General features: G+C 44.4%; 1 protein-coding gene across 1 annotated transcript in view; it reads right to left on the bottom strand.

Annotated features, from left to right (window-relative positions):
- TLL2 (tolloid like 2) overlaps positions 1-20,802 on the bottom strand; it is a 139,482-nt gene that overhangs the window by 62,286 nt on the left and 56,394 nt on the right. The window contains exon 3 of the mRNA XM_082423659.1: positions 14,376-14,453. Within this exon, the coding sequence (XP_082279785.1) occupies positions 14,376-14,453 (78 nt within the window). The remainder of the gene's footprint in view (positions 1-14,375; positions 14,454-20,802) is intronic.

Raw genomic sequence — 20,802 nt, 5'->3', positions numbered from 1 at the left:
ACCCTCTCCAGCATTTATTGTTTGTAGATTTTTTGAGGATGGCCATTGTGACTGGTGTGAGGTGATACCTCATTGTAGTTTTGATTTGCATTTCTCTAATGATTAGTGATGTTGAGCATCCTTTCATGTGTTTGTTGGCAATCTGTATATCTTCTTTGGAGAAATGTCTATCTAGGTCTTCTGCCCATTTTTGGATTGGGTTGTTTGTCTTTTTGATATTGAGCTGCATGAGCTGCTTGTAAATTTTGGAGATTAATTCTTTGTCAGTTGCTTCATTTGCAAATATTTTCTCCCATTCTGAGGGTTGTCTTTTCGTCTTGTTTATGGTTTCCTTTGCTGTACAAAAGCTTTGAAGTTTGATTAGGTCCCATTTGTTTATTTTTGTTTTTATTTCCATTTCTCTAGGAGGTGGGTCAAAAAGGATCTTGTTGTGATTTTTATGTCATAGAGTGTTCTGCCTATGTTTTCCTCTAAGAGTTTGATAGTGTCTGGCCTTACATTTTGGCTTTACATTTAGGTCTTTAATTCATTTTGAGTTTATTTTTGTGCTTGGTGTTAGGGAGTGTTCTAATTTCATTCTTTTACATGTAGCTGTCCAGTTTTCCCAGCACCATTTATTGAAGAGTCTGTCTTTTCTCCACTGTATAGTCTTGCCTCCTTTATCAAAAATAAGGTGACCATATGTGTGTGGGTTTATCTCTGGGCTTTCTATCCTGTTCCATTGATCTATATTTCTGTTTTTGTGCCAGTACCATACTGTCTTTATTACTATAGCTTTGTAGTATAGTCTGAAGTCAGGGAGCCTGATTCCTCCAGCTCCGTTTTTCTTTCTCAAGATTGCTTTGGCTATTCGGAGTCTTTGTTTTTCCATACAAATTGTGAAAATTTTTATTCTAGTTCTGTGAAAAATGCCAGTGGTAGTTTGATAGGGATTGCATTGAATCCATAGATTGCTTTGGATAATATAGTCATTTTCACAATGTTGATTCTTCCAATCCAAGAACATGGTATATCTCTCCGTCTATTTGTATCACTGTTAATTTCTTTCATCAGTGTCTTATAATTTTCTGCATACAGGTCTTTTGTCTCCTTAGGTAGGTTTATTCCTAGATATTTTATTCTTTTTGTTGCAATGGTAAATCAAGTGTTCTCTTAATTTCACTTTCAGATTTTTCATCATTAGTGTACAGGAATGCAAGAGATTTCTGTGCATTAATTTTGTATCTTGCAACTTTACCACATTCATTGATTAGCTCTAGTAGTTTTCTGGTGGCATCTTTAGGATTCTCTATGTATAGTATCATGTCATCTGCAAACAGTGACAGCTTTACTTCTTCTTTTCTGATTTGGATTCCTTTTACTTCTTTTTCTTCTCTGATTGCTGTGGCTAAAACTTCCAAAACTATGTTGAAAAATAGTGGTGAGAGTGGGCAACCTTGTCTTTTTCCTGATCTTAGTGGAAATGGTTTCAGTTTTTCACCATTGAGGACGATGTTGGCAGTGGGTTTGTCATATATGGCCTTTATTATGTTGAGGTAGGTTCCCTCTATGCCTACTTTCTGGAGGGTTTTTTTCATAAATGGTATTGAACTTTGTCGAAAGCTTTCTCTGCATCTATTGAGATGATCATATGGTTTTTCTCCTTCAATTTGTTAATATGGTATATCACATTGATTGATTTGCGTATATTGAAGAATCCTTGCATTCCTGGAATAAACCCCACTTGATCATGGTGTATGATCCTTTTAATGTGTTGTTGGATTCTGTTTGCTAGTATTTTGTTGAGGATTTTTGCATCTATGTTCATCAGTGATATTGGCCTGTAGTTTTCTTTCTTTGTGACATCTTTGTCTGGTTTTGGTATCAGGGTGATGGTGGCCTCGTAGAATGAGTTTGGGAGTGTTCCTCCCTCTGCTATATTTTGGAAGAGTTTGAGAAAGACAGGTGTTAGCTCTTGTCTAAATGTTTGATAGAATTCGCCTGTGAAGCCATCTGGTCCTGGGTTTTTGTTTGTTGGAAGATGTTTAATTACAGTTTCAATTTCAGTGCTTGTGATTGGTCTGTTCATATTTTCTATTTCATCCTGGTTCTGTCTCAGAAGGTTGTGCATTTCTAAGAATTTGTCCATTTCTTCCAGGTTGTCCGTTTTATTGGCATATAGTTGCTTGTACTAATCTCTCATGATCCTTTGTATTTCTGCAGTGTCAATTGTTACTTCTCCTTTTTCATTTCTAATTCTATTGATTTGAGTCTTCTCCCTTTTTCTCTTGATGAGTCTGGCTAATGGTTTATCAATTTTGTTTATCTTCTCAAAGAACAAGCTTTTAGTTTTATTGATCTTTGCTATCATTTCCTTCATTTCTTTTTCATTTATTTCTGATCTGATCTTTATGGTTTCTTTCCTTCTGCTAACTTTGGGGTATTTTTGTTCTTCTTTCTCTAATTGCTTCAGGTGTAAGGTTAGGTTGTTTATTTGAGATGTTTCTTGTTTTTTAAGGTAGGATTGTATTGCTATAAACCTCCCTCTTAGAACTGATTTTGCTGCATCCCATAGGTTTTGGGTCATCGTGTTTTCATTGTCATTTGTTTCTAGGTATTTTTTGATTTCCTCCTTGATTTCTTCAGTGATCACTTGGTTATTAAGTAGTGTATTGTTTAGCCTCCATGTGTTTGTATTTTTTACAGATTTTTTCCTGTAATTGACATCTAGTCTCATAGCATTGTGGTTGGAAAAGATACTTTATATGATTTCAATTTTCTTAAATTTACCAAGGCTTGATTTGTGACCCAAGATATGATCTATCCTGGAGAATGTTCAATGAACACTTGAGAAGAAAGTGTATTCTGTTGTTTTTGGATGGAATGTCCTATAAATATCAATTAAATCTATCTCTATAATGTATCATTTAAAGCTTGTGTTTCCTTATTTATTTTCATTTTGGATGATCTGCCCATTGGTGAAAGTAGGGTGTTAAAGTCCCCTAGTATGATTGTGTTACTGTCGATTTCCCCTTTTATGGCTGTTAGTATTTGCCTTATGTATTGAGGTGCTCCTATGTAGGATGCATAAATATTTACAATTGTTATATCTTCTTCTTGGATTGATCCCTTGATCATTATGTAGTGTCTTTCTTTATTTCTTGTAATAGTCTTTGTTTTAAAGTCTATTTTGTCTGATATGAGAATTGCTACTCCAGCTTTCTTTTGATTTCCATTTGCATGGAATATCTTTTTCCATCCCCTCACTTTCAGTCAGTATGTGTCCCTAGGTCTGAAGTGGGTCTCTTGTAGACAGCATATATATGGGTCTTGTTTTTGTATCCATTCAGCCAGTCTATGTCTTTTGGTTGGAACATTTAATCCATTTACATTTAAGGTAGTTATTGATATGTATGTTCCTATTACCATTTTCTTAATTGTTTTGGGTTTGTTTTTGTAGGTCTTTTTCTTCTCTTGTGTTTCCACCTAGAGACGTTCCTTTAGCATTTGTTGTAAAGCTGGTTTGGTGGTGCTGAATTCTCTTAGCTTTTGCTTGTCTGTAAAGGTTTTAATTTCTCCCTTGAATCTGAATGAGATCCTTGCTGGGTAGAGTAATCTTGGTTGTAGGTTTTTCCCTTTCATCACTTTAAACATGTTCTGCCACTCCCTTTGGGCTTGCAGAGTTTCTGCTGAAAGATCAGTTGTTAACCTTAGGGGGATTCCCTTGTATGTTATTTGTTGTCTTTCCCTTGCTGCTTTTAATATTTTCTCTTTGTATTTAATTTTTGATAGTTTGATTAATATGTGTCTTGGCCTGTTTCTCCTTGGATTTATCCTGTATGGGACTCTCTGTGCTTCCTGGACTTGATTAACTATTCCTTTTCCCATATTAGGGAAGTTTTCAACTATAATCTCTTCAAATATTTTCTTAGTCCCTTTCTTTTTCTCTCCCTTTTCTGGAATCCCTATAATTGGAATGTCGGTTCGTTTAATATTGTCCCAGAGGTCTCTGAGACTGTCCTCAATTCTCTTCATTCTTTTTTCTTTATTCTGCTCTGCAGTATTTATTTCCAGTATTTTATCTTCCAGGTCACTTATCCATTCTTCTGCCTTAGTTATTCTCCTATTGATCCCTTCTAGAGAATTTTTTATTTCATTTATTGTGCTGTTCATCATTGTTTGTTTGCTCTTTAGTTCTTCTAGGTCCTTGTTAAACTTTTCTTGTATATTCTCCATTCTATTTCCAAGATTTTGGATCATCTTTACTATCATTATTCTGAATTCTTTTTCAGGTAGACTGCCTATTTCGTCTTCATTTGTTAGGTCTGGTGGGTTTCAACCTTGCTCCTTCATCTGCTGTGTGTTTCTCTGTCTTCTCATTTTGCTTAACTTACTGTGTTTGGGGTCTCCTTTTCACAGGCTGCTGGTTTGTAGTTCCCATTGTTTTTAGTGTCTGTCCCCAGTGGCTAAGGTTGGCTCAGTGGGTTGTGTAGGCTTCATGGTGGAGGGGACTAGTTCCTGTGTTCTGATGGATGAGGCTGGATCTTGTCTTTCTGGTGGGCAGGTCCATGTCTGGTGGTGTGTTTTGGGGTGTCTGTGACCTTATTATGATTTTAGGCAGCCTCTCTGCTAATGGGTGGGGTTGTGTTCCTGTCTTGCTAGTTGTTTGGCATAGGTTGTCCAGCACGGTAGCTTGCTGGTCGTTGAGTGGAGCTGGCTCTTGGCATTGAGATGGAGATCTCTGGGAGATTTTCACCGTTTGATATTACGTGGAGCTGGGAGGTTTCTGGTGGACCAATGTCCTGAACTTGGCTCTCCCATGTCAGAGGCACAGCCCTGATGTCTGGCTCGAGCACCAAGAGCCTGTCATCCACATGGCTCAGAATTAAAGGGAGAAAAAAAGAAAGAAAGAAAGAAAGAAAGAAAAAGACAAAATAAAATAAAATAAAGTTATTAAAATAAAAAATAAAAGATAATTATTAAAAAATTTTTTTAAGTAATTTTAAAAAAAGAAAGAAAGAAGAGAGCAACGAAACCAAAAAACCAATCAACCTATGATAACAAGAGCTAAAAACTCTACTAAAAAAAAGAAAAAAGAAAAAAACGGACAGACAGAACCCTAGGACAAATGGTAATAGCAAAGCTATACAGACAAAATCACACACAGAAGCATACACATACACAGTCACAAAAAGAGAAAAAGGGGGAAATATATATATATATCATTGCTCCCAAAGTCCACCTCCTCAATTTGGGATGATTCATTGTCTATTCAGGTATTCCACAGATGCAGGGTACGTCAAGTTGATTGTGGAGGTTTAATCCCCTGCTCCTGAGGCAGCTGGGAGAGATTTCCCTTTCTCTTCTTTGTTCACACAGCTCCTGGGGTTCAGCTTTGGATTTGGCCCTGCCTCTGAGTGTAGGTTGCCTGAGGTTGTCTGTTCTCCGCCCAGACAGGCCGGGGTTAAAGGAGCGGCTGATTAGGGGTCTTTGGCTCACTCAGGCCAGGGGGAGGGTGGGGTATGGAGTGCAGGGCGAGCCTGTGGCGGTAGAGGTGACGTTGCACCAGCCTGAGGCGCACCATGTGTTCTCCCGGGGAAGTTGTCCCTGGATCACGGGACCCTGGCAGTGGCGGGCTGCACAGGCTCCCAGGAGGGGAGGCGTGGATAGTGACCTGTGCTTGCACACAGGCTTCTTGGTGGCTCCAGCAGCAGCCTTAGCATCTCATGCCCGTCTCTGGGGTCCACGCTGATAGCCGTGGCTTGCGCTGTCTCTGGAGCTCATTTAGGCGGCGCTCTGAATCCCCTCTCCTCACGCACCCCAGAACAATGGTCTCTTGCCTCTTCGTCAGGTCCAGACCTTTTCCCGGACTCCCTCCCGGCTAGCTGTGGTGCACTAGCCCCTTCAGGCTGTGTTCACGCAGCCAATGCCAGTCCTCTCCCTGGAGTCTGATCTCCGAAGCCCGAGCCTCAGCTCCCAGGCCCCACCCGTCCCAGCGGGTGAGCAGACAAGCCTCTTGGGCTGGAGAGTGCTGGTCGGCACCGATCCTCTGTGAGGGAATCTCTCCGCTTTGCCCTCCGCACCCCTGTGGCTGCGCTCTCCTCCGTGGCTCCGAAGCTTCCCCCCTCCGCCACCCTCAGTCTCCGCCCACGAAGGGGCTTCCTAGTGTGTGGAAACCTTTCCTCCTTCACAGCTCCCTCCCACTGGTGCAGGTCCCATCCCTATTCTTTTGTCTCTGTTTTTTCTTTTTTCTTTTTCCCTACCCAGGTACGTGGGGAGTTTATTGCCTTTTGGGAGGTCTGAGGTTTTCTGCCAGCGTTCAGTAGGTGTTCTGTAGGAGTTGTTCCACGTGTAGATGTATTTCTGATGTATTTGTGGGGAGGAAGGTGATCTCCACGTCTTACTCTTCTGCCATCTTGAAGCTCCTCCCCCTCAGATCTATTTTCTACTTCAATAATTCTCTCTTCAGTTGTGTTCAATATACTATTTATCCCATTCCAGTTTCAATAAATAGTTATCATTACCAAAAGCCCTATTTAGTGGCTTCTAAATTGATCTGTTCTTTTTTTCCCCCACAATAGTTTCAAATTCTCCCATTGACTCTTTAGTCTTTTTATGTATACCTATTTAATCTCCCACAGATTGTTCTATTATTTCTGCATCTTGGGGTACTAATTCTCCAAGTTATTGTCTCTGTTGATTATCCTTCATGGATTAACTTTTTGTGTTTCTAATGTTTTTAGTTAAAGTTCATTTTGTGGGGGAGGTTTATTCCTTTCTGCAAGAGTCTCATATGCCCTCAGCAATGAGTGTAACCCTGATTTTCATTTTTTCAGGGCTCTTGGGATTCTATGGGTCCTAGATCAATTTTTATGTTAATTTCTAAGTTTATGGTTTCCATACATAGGAAATGAAATTTGAGAACTTATACCTGTCTGAGGAACAGGCTTTGGGATTCAGTTTCTCATAGAAGATATTTTTTTACCCCCACTTAGAACCTAGGAAAGATAGCAAGATTTCTTGCCACTTCTTTCAGCCACTGGACAGAGTTTTTCTAGTCTTGTCTTTTCTTTTCTTTTTTCTTTCTTTCTTTCTTTCTTTCTTTCTTTCTTTCTTTCTTTCTTTCTTTCTTCTTTCTCTCTCTCTCTCTCTCTCTCTCTCTCTGTCTCTCTGTCTCTCTGTCTCTCTGTCTCTCTCTCTCTCTCCCTCCCTCCCTCCCTCTCTCTCTCTCTCCCTCTCTCTCTCTCTCCCTCCTTCCCTCCCTCCCTCCCTCTCTCTCTCTCTCTCTCTCTCTCTCTCTCCCTCTTTCTTTCTTTCTTTCCACTGTCCCCTGAGATCTCCTTCCTGCTGTATGGTGGTATCATGGGCATGGAACCAGGCAATGAACATCAAACGCCTGCTGTGTAAGGGCTCGACGAGAGCTGCAGTTATCACCATCACATCTGCATCTGGGGACAGGCTAGAAAGAATGCCTAAAGTCAGGTTAAATGGTTTAATGATTAGGAAGCCCTTTGAAGGAGTTCATTTTATGCAAGATCTCAGTCTCCACTTCCTGTCTCACATGGGACCAAGGCCACAAATCCTGAACCTATATAGCTGTTACATGGGCATAAAAAAAACACCAGCCTTCAGTACCCCAAATCCTGGCCCAGTCTCAGTGCCCTCTGCACAGTTTTGCCACCATCTGAAGCTTAGTTCTATGGGTTTATGTTCCCTGTTCTTTTCTGATAATGACAATTTCCCTATCTTTTCTTTGAGCTTAACTCTGTATTTTTAATTTGGAGTAAGAGGAAGGTTATAGGACTTCCCTGGTGGCGTAGTGGTTAAGAATCCACCTGCCAATGCAGGAGACACGGGTTTGAGCCCTGGTCTGGGAAGATCCCACATGCCACGGAGCAACTAAGCCCGTGTGCCACAATTACTGAGCCTGTGCTCTGGAGCCCGCAAGCCACAACTACTGAGCCTGTACGCCACAACTACTGAAGCCCGTGTGCCTAGAGCCCGCGGTCTGCAACAAGAGAAGCCACTGCAATGAGAAGCCCGCGCACCGCAACGAAGAGTAGCTCCCGCTCACCGCAACTAGAGAAAGCCCCCACGCAGCAACAAAGACCCAACGCAGCCAAAAATAAATATAAAATAATAAATAAATTTTTTTTAAAAAAGAGGAAGTTTATATTTTTTTCCAGTAGTTCTATGTTTGTAAAAGGGGTCCCTGCCAGTTCAGTTGCCAGAACAAGAAAGTTGGCATATAACACATTTTTAAGCCTGAACATAATTGTTTTACTGCTAGAATTTCTAGATCAGAAGTCACACACTTCCAGCTCTTGGGATAAACCCAACCCACAGATGTGTTTTGTTTGGCCTGGATACTTTTGGCCCACACTTTGGGTTTTTGTTTTGTTTTGTTTAAAAACAAAGTTGGCTACTCATTTGAGAAGCCAACTTTTAAAAATCAAGGAATTTCACATAAAAATCCAGATTTTCTAGTTTTTCTTTAAAAATGGAAAGATCTGGCAACAGTGGGCCCATCTTCCATCATTTACAACCCATAGCAGTTAAGTAGCACCTGCTCTCTACAGTCAGGGCACACGTTTTCCTGGTTGCTAGAATCTATCTCCCACTTCGCAGGGTCCCATCCAGGCATTTCACCCAATGACATTACCTGCTTGGCCTCTACAGATATTCTAACTTGCTCTCCCAGCCCAGAACTACAAACTGCATCCAGATTTCAAATGTGAGTTGCCCCAGTTGACTGGAAGCTCCATGGGGGCAGGGACTGTGGTTGGCTCATTCACCACTCTATTCACACCCAGCACAGTGTCTGGCTGGTGGTAAGCATTCGGTGCTCTTGGATTTTGAATTAATTAGTTAAAGAATGGATGAGTTATTCTAAAAATAAACAACCCAACAGTCCAAACAATTCTGCGGCAGAAACCTCTCCAAAATGTTGGCAGCCCTGAAGTCCTTAATGTTTAAATCCTGAGAATCCTGTCTTAAGTAATCACAGGCAGCGATGTAGCAAGTGGAAGTTTGTTATTCATTTCCCATATGGTTTTCAACAAGTCTCTTAATTTTCCTCCGCCGCCAACTCTCCTTTGGAGAATGAGCAAAAATATCAATATTTCTCTATCTGAGGGACTAACACTAAGAAATCCAATGTTTCTCAGAGAAGCTGTGCTATATATACATGTGACCCAGTAATGTTAGGGCCTGGTGCAGCCGAGTCAGCATGGGAAAATCTTAAGTGCACCTGGAAAGAGACTGGGGTGTAATTTCCAGAGATGGCTTATTGAATGACAGCTTCCCCCTCGGTCCAGTGAGAAATTTAATTTGCTGACGACACAACACAGGAAGCATTTGCCGATTAAAAATATGTCTAAACAGATGTTCTGCGTAGCCTGGAAGAAGGATCTTAATGCAACTGTCATTATTGGATTTTCTTGGATTACTACTATCTGGAATTGGAGTCCAAATAGAAGGATGTAATTATTTATTATGGTCCAAGAGGCCTGCATCTGAATAGCAGCAAATGCAGAGGAGGACTCCCTTCAGGGGTGTCTGAAGGGATTTAACATGCTGGGGGTGGGGTGGGCTGGGGGATAAAGTCCACTTAAATTCTCTGGCTCTGGGAGTGTACCCTATCCTCTCTGAAAATCTGCCATAGCTATTCAGTGTTCCGTTTCCAGCCGAAGGCACAGCCGTATTATAAATGGAACCAGGCCTGCCCCAGCCTTCTCAAGCAAGGAACTGCGGATTTTCGATTAGTCAACCAGTCCCGCCTACACTGGAAGTAAACACCCTGACGGTCCAGCCATCTGCATAACCCTCACCCCATGGGTGATGGGCAAATTCGCACCTTGCCTGTGGCGATCCTGAAAGGCTCAGTAAAGGGGGAGACTGTGGATTATTCTGCACGATGGTTCCCAAACTTGGCTGCACATTGGATTCAATCAGGGAGCTTTTAAAAAATTCTGGTGTCTGCCCCCCCTGCCCTGAGATTGGGACTCAATTGGCCTAGAGGACTGTCAAGGCATCTGTGCTTTTTCAGGCTCCCCAAGTGATTCGGATGCATAAGGAAGTTTGAGAACCACTGATGTAGCCCAAAGATTAAGAGCAAGAGATTCAGGGTCAGGGGGACTCAGGCTCAAGGTAAATGCTGCCATTCACTACCTGTGTGGCTCTAGACGAGCCACTGTCCCCTGAGATCTCCTTCCTGCTGCATGGTGGTGTCATGGGCATGGAACCAGGAAATGAACATCAAACGCCTGCTGTGTAAGGGCTCGACGAGAGCTGCAGTTATCACCATTACATCTGCATCTGGGGACAGGCTAGAAAGAATGCCTAAAGTCAGGTTCAATGGTTACACCCAGATATGCTGACATAAGTGACATTCAGGGGTTCAGGTGATGCTCTGTGCCCAAGTTTGAGGGACCCCTGCTCTCTGGTGCACCCTGATTCCATTATTATTGGCTGCAGCACAGAGCCCTTAGGGACTGCTACAGAAAGTGAAAGGTCCATTCTCTTTTATGAATATGGTTCTGGAAATCAGGCTCTACCAAAACAGTCACAGCTTCATTTGAGGAACAGCTACACACTCCATTTCATTAATCCCATTATCGGCCCCGAAATGCATGCTGAGCTCTCATCTCCAGGGTAGGAAGGCTCCTCAGACCAAACAGTCTGCCAAGGGGTGCTGAGTGAGCAATTCCCCAAGCCCCCCAGCCCTCCCCAAAGCTGGAAGCACAAATGCCCACCATCAGGGCTGAGGGGAGGAACATAATGCCAGGAAATACACCTGGTGCTGCACCCAGCCGACCAGGGGCTTCCCTCAGATCCTTTCTCCTGCTTGGGCAGTCTCTTTTTTTTCTGGGGGTGGCGGAAGCGGGGTGGGTTGTGATTAAAGGGGAATCTGAGATTGACACAACTTGCCTTATCTTTAATTCAAACAAAAACAAGAGGCACCCAGGCTGGCACCTGACAGTGTCCTGGAGGGACAGATGGGAAGGATGGGGGAACAAGCTAGAAGGGATGGCCTTCACCTCACCTTGGGGGGGTCTCCTTCCTCCTCAGGCTCACCCTGGATGCTTAAAGACCTGCTCGTCTGCTGCTGTAATACAGGGTGGAGGGACTGGCCTAACCTTGACATTATCCTCTTGAAACACACCAGAATCATTTGAGGGGCTGCAGACTACGGATGTAGCCAGCTGCAGGGGTGTGGGGCGTGGGTGGGGCAGTGCTGTCATCAACCTCCTTAAGACACCCAAGAAGATGTCTCGTCCCAGTGTGAGTACCGTGTACAACACAACCAGAGGCAGAATTTTAATGGGCTGCTGCAGCCTTATTCCTTCCTGTCTTCCTTAATGGTGTTTCTGTGCAGCTGTGAAACAGCTGTGAAATCCCAGTCCAGAGGCGGACGACGCACTTTCAGTGCTGGATAATCTAATTCTTGGAGGTGAAGGTGGAGAGGAAGAAGGGGAAGAGCTACACTTACTGAGTACTTTTTAAGTTCCAGACACATGGCTATGCGCTTTGCATAAATATTATTTCTAATGCTCTCCAAACCTTCGATGAGGAGCTGGATAACTTATCCAAGGTTGTAACTACTAAGTGGCTTGCTGGGATGGAAACCCGAGTGTGTCTGACTGTTCAAGTTTATTTGGTTGGGTCATATGACACCCAAAAACCCAGCAAATATTAATATTAAAAATTCTGACAATAGCTATTGCTGGTGAGCAGGAAAGACGCAGTGAGGGAAGGCAGTAGATGGTCTCCAAATATGGCCACAGCTCTCATCCCTGTAAGTTCATGCCACTTCTCACATTAAGGGGTGGAATCTATTTTCTCTTCCTTGAAGCTGAGCTGGCCCTTTGGCTTGTTTTGACCAATAGAATGTGGCAGAAGTAGCATTCTGAGAGTTCAGAGTCCATGCCTTAAGTGAACTGGTGGCTTCTGTCTCCTCTCTCTGGCAAGCCAGCCACCATGCTATAAAAAAACCGTAGACAACTAAATGGTGAAGGTCCATGTGGAAAGACAGCATGTGGAGGCACAGTGAGGCACCAAATATGTGACTAAAGCTTTTTTTGGACCTCTCGGCCCAGCCCAGCTGCTAGATGAATTTAATCAAGTGAGTGACCCCAGCTGACGTCAGCCAAAGAACCACCCCAGCCAGCCCAGTCAATGCACAGAATCATGAGAGATAACAAATCACAGTTGGAAGTCACTAAGTTTGGGGGTGGTTTTCATGCCATAATAAATCACTTAAATCATGAAGGAAAAATTAGGTGTGGCGTCTACATCACTGAAGGGTAATGGCAAATCCTTCTGGTTTCATCCTCACACCCTGTGTCCATTTTCACCACTAAGTGCTGGTCATCTGCGGCCAAAATGAAGTGACACTGATTTTACCAGGTGTCTGGGAGCCTGAAAACGCCTAAGTCAAAATACCTTTGAGAAAGCAAAGCAGAAAAATACAGGTTTTAAAGGGGCCCTGCGCACGGTCCCAGCAATACTTGGTGTGACTTAGAATCAGACGCACGTTTGTCAAATGGTGGTGGTGGGGAGTGGGAGTGGAAGAGTCTGCCTCTCTCTAAAGGAGATCAGACTGCTAAGAGGGGATCAGCAAGCCAACAGAAAATGGGCCAAGGACAGGAAGAGGCGAGTCACAGAAGTGCACCCCCAAATCACTGGCGAAGGTAGGAAAAGACGCTGAAAGTCACCAGGAGTCAGAGAAATACAAATTAACTAATAATAAGCTACCGTTTCCATTATTAAAAACACTGATAATACCTAGTGCCAGGGAGGATATGGTGAAAGGAGCACACTTACACCTTTTGAAATGCATTTTAGCAACATCTATTTAAAACATTCTAAGTGTGTAAGGGTCTATATTCAGGTATTTTACTGCAACATTGTTTATGATGGCAAAAACTTGAAGTTACGTATTAACTGATAAAGGAAGGATTGAATAAATTACGGCCCATTCATACCAGGAATGTTTTGCAACTATTCAAAAGAATAAATTGAAGTTATAAAAGTGTCTTGGAGGGGTTTTCCATGAGGTATTGATGAGTGAGAAAAGCATAATGCATAAAAAACACGTACCAAATACGATCCCTTTTTTAAAAAAATGACAAAACATATCTGTATATATGTTTACGTGTTTATATGTATGTTTATGTATGCATATGTATACATCTCTGCATCAGCGTATATGTGAATATATGTGCATGGAGAAAAATATGAAAGCGTGAAAACAAAGTTATTAGCATGCATTACCTGGGGAAGAGTAGAGGGGTAATATGTGGAAAAAAGAAGTGAAGGAGGTAGCCAAATTAAAGGGAAAAGAAAAAAACACAACACTAAGAAAAGTATATGATGATATCATCACATTTGTACATTACTGTGAAGTTATATATATATGGTGTGTGTAAAATATAAAATAACATTAAAGAAAAAACATAAAATAAAGTAAATAATGGTTTGTACTTCACCTCCACAGAAGCATCCCTGAAACACAGGATTCTGGCATTTAAAAATGATTCATTTTGCTCTGCGTTAATTTTATGTGTCAATAGAAGAAATACCCTTGTCGGCAACAAGCCCTGATTCCTGCAGGATGCAGGCCGGACAGAAGCCCAGCAGCCCTTCTCCTCCAGCACAGCTTCTGAACAGGAAAACCTTCTCCAAAACCGAGATGCTTCCAGTGAGGCGCCTCCCATAATCTCCAGGCTAGAATCTCTGAGAGCGCACGCGTGTCTGGGCGCTGGTGTGCAGACAGGCAGAGGTGGTACCTCCAGGCAGGCCCCTGCCACAGACAGCCCCCCCCCGCCGCCAACTATCCACGGGGTCTCTAGTCTACACCTGCCTCCCAGTCCCCACCCAGCTTTATTTCCCTTTCTTGCTTCCCAGGCCCACTCATTCTGTCAGACCCCTAGTTCCCAAAGCCTCGTCATCCCTCCTCTCGGTCCTCAGGGCCTTCAGCTGGCCAGCCAAGGGCTAGAGAGAAAAGTCACACCCAGACTGCAGAGTCTAACTGGAGGCCCTCCAGTCCCCGAGCAACCAAACACCACCTTATACCTTTCTCTGGCAGCCGGCCCACCCCACTCAACAAAAGGCCTCACCCCCTCCTCATTCACAGACTTCACTGCTTCTAGTTCACTAAGATTGAAAGCAAAAGGTACAATAAGAGGTTCCCAAAGCCAGGATCAGGGATGGGGGAGGGAAATGGGTGCGACTGGAACTAGATAGCGGTGATGGTGGCACAACATTGTATATGTACTTAATGCCACGAAATGGTACACATTAAAATGGTTAAAATGGTAAATTTTAGGTTATGTGAAATTTACAACAACTGAAAAACAAAGAATACCCCAAGGCCTGGTGGGGCCTCACATTACCCTCTCTAGCTTCCTCACTGCTGGTATTTGTGGCTGTAGCATTCGACCAGCTTTCAGATGGCTGCTCTCCAAGCCCACCTAAAGGAACAAAGAAGAAAAGAAACGTGAGGACGCACCAGCCTTCTTTGCACCAGCACCATGAGATGAGGGAACAAACCTGGTCACCTGGGGGACGCTCAGAATCACCAGTGGGTCAGTGAAGATCTGTTTAACAAAGGATGACTGGGCCCCTACTCGATGCTCAGGCCAAAAAGAACTTGCTTTCTTATAACCATGAACATAGTTCAGAAATTATAAATGTAGGCTCTCCTCAATCAGTTCAAGGGCACTTGGAGTGAAACATACAGAGTTAACAGGCGAATCCCAAAGTCAGTTTCCTAACCCCCAACTCCCTGAGAAAGCCCAATGCAAACAGGACACTCTCTGGTTCTGGAGTCCCCCGCACGGGATGCAGGGAGACGTCACCAGTGCCACTCCTAAATATGTGATGCGGCAGTTGCTGCTGCCTTGGCTTATACAGGCTTCCTGGTTTCCTCTTTGGGGTGTGAGTCTCCTTTTAGAAATTGCTCTGCTTACTTTATAAATCAGACTCTGCCGACACTGCCTCAGTCAAGGGCAGTGATACACATACTCGTTTGCTAGTATCATCATCTAGAAACCAGGTTCACATCTGTCCCCACCAGGAAGATGGTCTATCACCATCTATTATTAGACCTACTGTGAACCAGGTACAGTCCCGGGCAGCAGGGATCCAGCAGTGAACAGGACAGACAGTGCCTAAGTTCCAAATGGGCGGTTGGACAGTAAATGGTAGGTAAGAAAATAAAGGAATAAGATGATTGCAGGTTCAGAAAGTGCTCTGAAGATCAAGTGCAGTATGTGGTAACGTGGCCTGGAGCAGCTGCTTAGAAAGCGGTCAGAGAAGGCCCTTTAGGGAGGTGACATTTGGGTTGAGACTTGGAAGACAGGAAGGAGCCAGCCACACCGAGATCCGGGCCAGTGTGTCCCAGCAGAAGGAGGCTCAGGAAAGACTCTGGATCGGGAATGAGCTTGCCATGCGGAGGGGCTGACCGTGGTGGGCAGAGAGGGAGGCTGGACCCTCAGGGATATTAAGAATAGAGTTGGAGGCACAGCAACAAGAGAGGCTGATGGCTTAGATATGAGGGACTGAGAGGGGCCCCCAATGATGCCTACATTTGGCAGTTGAGCAGCTGGGTGGGTCGGGACACCAGGGAGCAGATTTGAGGACAAAGCCTGTGTCCAGGGGAAATTATCATACACGTGAAACCACACCAAAGCATCTACAGGACAATCTACTTGTGCAAACTATTTCTTGCATTTGTTTAGATATTTGCAGCTTACAAAGCAATTTCCCCATCTCCCCTTTGACCTTGATGAAAGCACTCTGTAGCAGAAGTGTAACCCCATTTTACAGAGGAGAAAACTGAGATACAAAATGATCAGCCCAGGGTTGCCAGCCCGTAAGGGAAGCTGAGGGCTCAGGACAGTCTCCTGGTCAGAAGCCCAATGACATTTCCTGTGCTCCATAGGTCACAGGCTTCCAGCGCTGCTCAAGGAAGGGTCCCAAATGTGGAACCCAATGCCCTGGCCCCTGACAACCACGGAAGACAGCCCTGTGGTCCCGCATCCCAACTCCTGACATGCAGACCACCTCTCTCCCTCTGGTGACTGACACTGGCGGTGGACCAGGCGCGCGCGGATATTTTTACATGCCTTCATCCTGCTTGTCCGCTGCCTTTCTGGCCAAGTCAGAATCCACTAACACACTCCCTGCAGCTGCCGGGGCGTTCGCTGCCAGCTCCCAGCCCTCTGGGTATTCTTCCAGTTGCGATATCATTTCCTCTCGGGCTAAAGGTCAGGGGAAATCCTGATGGTATGAAAATCACTGGCCAGCGGAGGAATGTGCCCTGTGCAGACTGAAGGAGAGCCTGAGGCCAAGGCTCCCGGACTAGCTTAGTCTTCACTCCCTGTGTAACTGAGGATGAGACCTTGGGCGTTAGTACTTTTCATCTGTCAAATGGGCTGTTCCAAGTTCCGAATGAGGTAATGGTTTGTTTAGGCATTTGCTCATTCAACAAATGTTTATCCGACACCTGCTGCATGCCAGATGCTGTTTCTGCTGTTCAGGATATGACACTGAACAAACTCTACCCTGACCTCATGGAAATTATATTCTGGTGGAGGGTAGAGGAGAAAATGATAAACAAACAGGTGACTAAATATATAAGTCGGTTGTTGACAAGCGCTATGAAGAAAATAAATAAGGGTGAGGGGAACAGTGAATGCTAGGGGTGAAGGATTGCCATTTCACACAAGGCAGAAAAGCAGAAGCCTGAAGAAGGTGAGGGAGAGGGTCTGCAGGTATCTGGGGAAGAGCATTCCGACTGAAGGGACAGCAGGTGCAAAGGCCCTGGGGTGGGAGTGTGCTTGACAGTAGGGAGGTGGGTGTGACTGGAATGGAATGAGCCAGGGAAAGAATAATAGGTGTTGAGGTCAGTGAGCAGTGGAGGGTCTGGGGGGCTCAGTTCATGGGGGACCTTGCAGACCATTTTCAGGATTTTGGCTTTTACTCTGAGAGATCTAGATGGGAGCCAGAGGACATGAAAGGGTTTTGTAACTGCACTGGCTCTGAATATGATCAGCGTTATTAGTAGTGAACAGGAGGGGAACACAGGAGCTGGGATTTGAAAGGAGATTCTGCAAAGCACCAGCCCATCATGGAGGGTTGGAAAGTTTAGACCTGCTTGGCTCCTACGAAAAAAAAGAAAAAAAAATAGACCTGTAAGGATACCTGAGCACAGCCTGGTTCAAGGTTAGCCGGAGGCTGTGGTTGAGGGAGCGATGGCTGGGAGAGATTGATATTCAGCTTTGCAGCAGGCAGAGGAGGTGGGGGGATAAGGACTTCTGATTCCCTTGGCCCCCTGGTCCTTGGGGTAACAATGGGAGCAAAGCTCTGGAGCTGGGGGGAGACCAGGGTCCCCCTAGCAGATGGAGGTGGGGAAAGAATCAGTGTTTACTATGTGCCAATTACGGTGCTGACCATGTGCTAGGAACAGTGCTAAATGCAGAGTTTTGTAATTCTAGCCTCATGAAGACTCAGTGACAAAAGAGCCACAAACATCCTCATCTCACAGATGCGGAAACAAGGTTCCAAGAAGTGAAGTGACTTGCCTGTCCTGAAGGTACAGAGATGGTTAGTAATGGAGAAGCTGAAGGTGGGTCCTGGCGGACCTCCCCAGATCTGTGCTCCTTCCCCTCAGCCTCAGACCCAGAAAGAACAGGAGAACAAGTGGGGTGTCTGGGGGTGGCTGCCTATTCCCAAGGGAAAGTCACTGATGAGATTGGGGTCACAGCAATTAAGAACACACATCCCTTCTCTGTCATCCTTACCAGCAAGAGACTGGCAGCTCTTGTCATTTCTCCAAAGGGCAGCAAATCGCATGTTTCTAGTACAGCTGAGCCTGGGATCTACCTGGAGTGAATGTGATTTGGCCACTCCCCTGATGAAAACCCTCCCAAGGGCTTCCCTCGTGGCGCAGCGGTTGAGAATCATGGGTTCGAGCCCTGGTCTGGGAAGATCCCACATGCCACGGAGCAACTAGGCCCGTGAGCCACAACTACTGAGCCTGCGCGTCTGGAGCCTGTGCTCCACAACAAGAGAGGCCACGATAGAGAGAGGCCCGCGCACCACGATGAAGAGTGGCCCCTGCTTGCCGCGACTAGAGAAAGCCCTCGCACAGAAACGAAGAACCAACACAGGCAAAAATAAATACATTAATTAATTTAAAAAAAAAAAAGAAAAGAATGGTTGGCAACCACGCATTTCCATTCTTCTCCCATAAAAAAAAAAAAAAACCTCCCAAGGTTTCCCACTGCCCTTGGGATGAATTCTAAGCCCTAACATGACCCTTGAGGCCCACCCCTGTGATATGGCCCTGCTAGCCTCCTCCACCTGGTACCTCAGGGCTTCCTGCTACTCCCCCACTCCCACTCTGTGCTCAGCCACCTAAGCTACTCACGATGCCTTGGATTTCCATTCTCCTCTTGCTGATGCACCTTCCTCTGCCACACCCACCTCTTCATCTGGCCAAATCCTACTGGACCTTCAAGGCTCAGCTTGAACACCACTTCCTCTGGGAAGCCCCATTGCTCCTCTTGAGTTAGAAGCCCCCTCCTCTGTGTTACCAGCGCCCTGGGCTTTTTCACATCCCTTGCCACAAGTAATTGGGATCTCCTGTCTACTCAGCTGATCCCCTAGTTTAGTTTTTAGCATCCTGAAGAAAGGGGCCTTGTCTTGTCCAACAGTAAACACCCAGCACTGTGTCTGGCACATAGCAGACAATAAAATATGTGATTGATGGATGAATGGATGGATAGGTAGAGATGGATGAGTCAGGTAGACAGTACTTACAAAGAAAACCCAATCATTTCTAACTCATCATCACTGATGGAAAAGTTTGTCTTTTTCAGCTTATGGAGGAAGGGAAGTAGATATTCTTGGAACAATGGCTTTCAACCTTAGCTGCACTTTGGGATCATCTTGGGAAGATTTTTAGAAAAATAGTGAGGCCTGCATCCCACCCCCAGAGGTTCTTATTTGATTGGCCTGGGCCTTGAGATTTTAAAAAGCTCCCCAGCTGATTCTAAGGTGCAGCCAAACTTGAGATTCTCTACTTAGAGAACCCTGTAAGAGGTAGCCTCAACTCATGATGTTTTCTTAAAACTAACCTCCTTCCGCCCAAGCTCACCAGGAATGGAAGATGTGGAGCTGCAGACAGACATCAAGTACTAAGAAAAGTCATTTCTCACATCTAAATCAATGGCCTGTGTTGCTCCATTTCAGTAAAAGCAAGCAAATAAGACAGGTGTGACTGTGGCTATAACTGCAGCCATAAGCACACAGAACAGGGAAGAGAGAAATATAGTCTGATGCAAGATTGGGGGCAATGGGGGCAGGGAGTATTCAGGGTGTAGGGATATCTTTTTCCTTGGGTGTAACTGCAAGCCAAAAATATTTGAAAAAATACATATATATGCCCATATTTGATCTTTGGTTAATTACCTCTTCAGTGAGAGGCTATGCAAAGACCCTGTAGATTTCATTAGTCACAGGGGCTTATTCAAACGTCTCCTTTGCATAAGAAACCCAGGCTTACAGCTGGTCTCTGGGAAAGAATGCCCTCCAGGCCTTGAAAAGAGAGCTCCAGGCCTGTTCATGAAGAGGTCAGCAGCCCGTGATGCATGGGGCCAGGCTGAAATGTTTCTATCCAGCATTTGCAATTCAATCCCACAGTTTCCTTTATGGAACAATTCACTAAATTCAGAGTTGTTCTTTTTTCTAATTCACCATATAATTCACCTCCCAAGTTCAATTAAGAAGCAATCTGTTAGCAACTTTGGGAGCAAGCTGCTTTTCTTTGGGAAAGCCCAATTTTCTTCCGCTTCCAACAAAAAGTGGCTTAATTATATGCATCATATGAGACATTGATGTACACACAACGCCCCTCTACATAATTAATGAAATATTAACTATATACATCCAAAGACATCTAGGTAGAAAGGGATGGGCTTTTCCAAAGCCCGAAAAGACGGCCATCGATCAATATTGTTCATTTGAATATATGATAATTCATAGTGACTATGAATTAATATTCATGAATATGATAATTAATAAACAAAACCTTACAGTAATTATTCCTTCTGTCTCATTCTTAGAGCCTAACGTTACTTGGCCCTCAGTTTTCTTTTTTTTGTTTAATTTATTTATGTATTTATTTTTAGCTGCATTGGGTCTTTGTTCCTGTGCGCGGGCGCTCTCTAGTTGTGGCGAGTGGGGGCTACTCTTCGTTGCAGTGCACGGGCTTCTCATCGCGGCGGCTTCTCTTGTTGCGGAGCACGGGCTCTAGGCGTGTGGGCTTCAGTAGTTGTGGTGCACGGGCTTAGTTGCTCCGTGGCATGTAGGATCTTCCCGGAACAGGGCTTGAACCCGTGTCCCCTGCATTGGCAGGCGGATTCTTAACCACTGCACCACCAGGGAAGCCCGGCTCTTGGTTTTCTTAAACGCAAAAATAACTACCATTTTTAAATGCTGATTATTTGCAGGTACTCGCATATGTTGTCTTGTATTTAATCCTCAAACTAATCCTCTGAGGTGGGTATTAGTGCCATTTTACACGCAGTGTAACTGAGGCTTAGAGCACTTAAGATATCACTGTGGACACACAGCCATTGGGTGGAGAGGTTGAGATTCTCTCCAGATCAGTCTAGTGTCAAACCCTTTAAGATACAACACAAGTAACCCTGCCAGGACACCCTCAGCTCTCACATTTACTGACTTTTTAATACCTGTATTTACAGCTCCGTCCCATCAGAGGTAAATCTAGCACAAAACTGCTTTGCTTTACTC

Source organism: Balaenoptera physalus (genome assembly GCF_965194825.1).
Source record: "Balaenoptera physalus genome assembly, chromosome: 14".
Taxonomy (NCBI): domain Eukaryota; kingdom Metazoa; phylum Chordata; class Mammalia; order Artiodactyla; family Balaenopteridae; genus Balaenoptera; species Balaenoptera physalus.
This window is presented reverse-complemented; position numbering and strand designations above follow the sequence as displayed.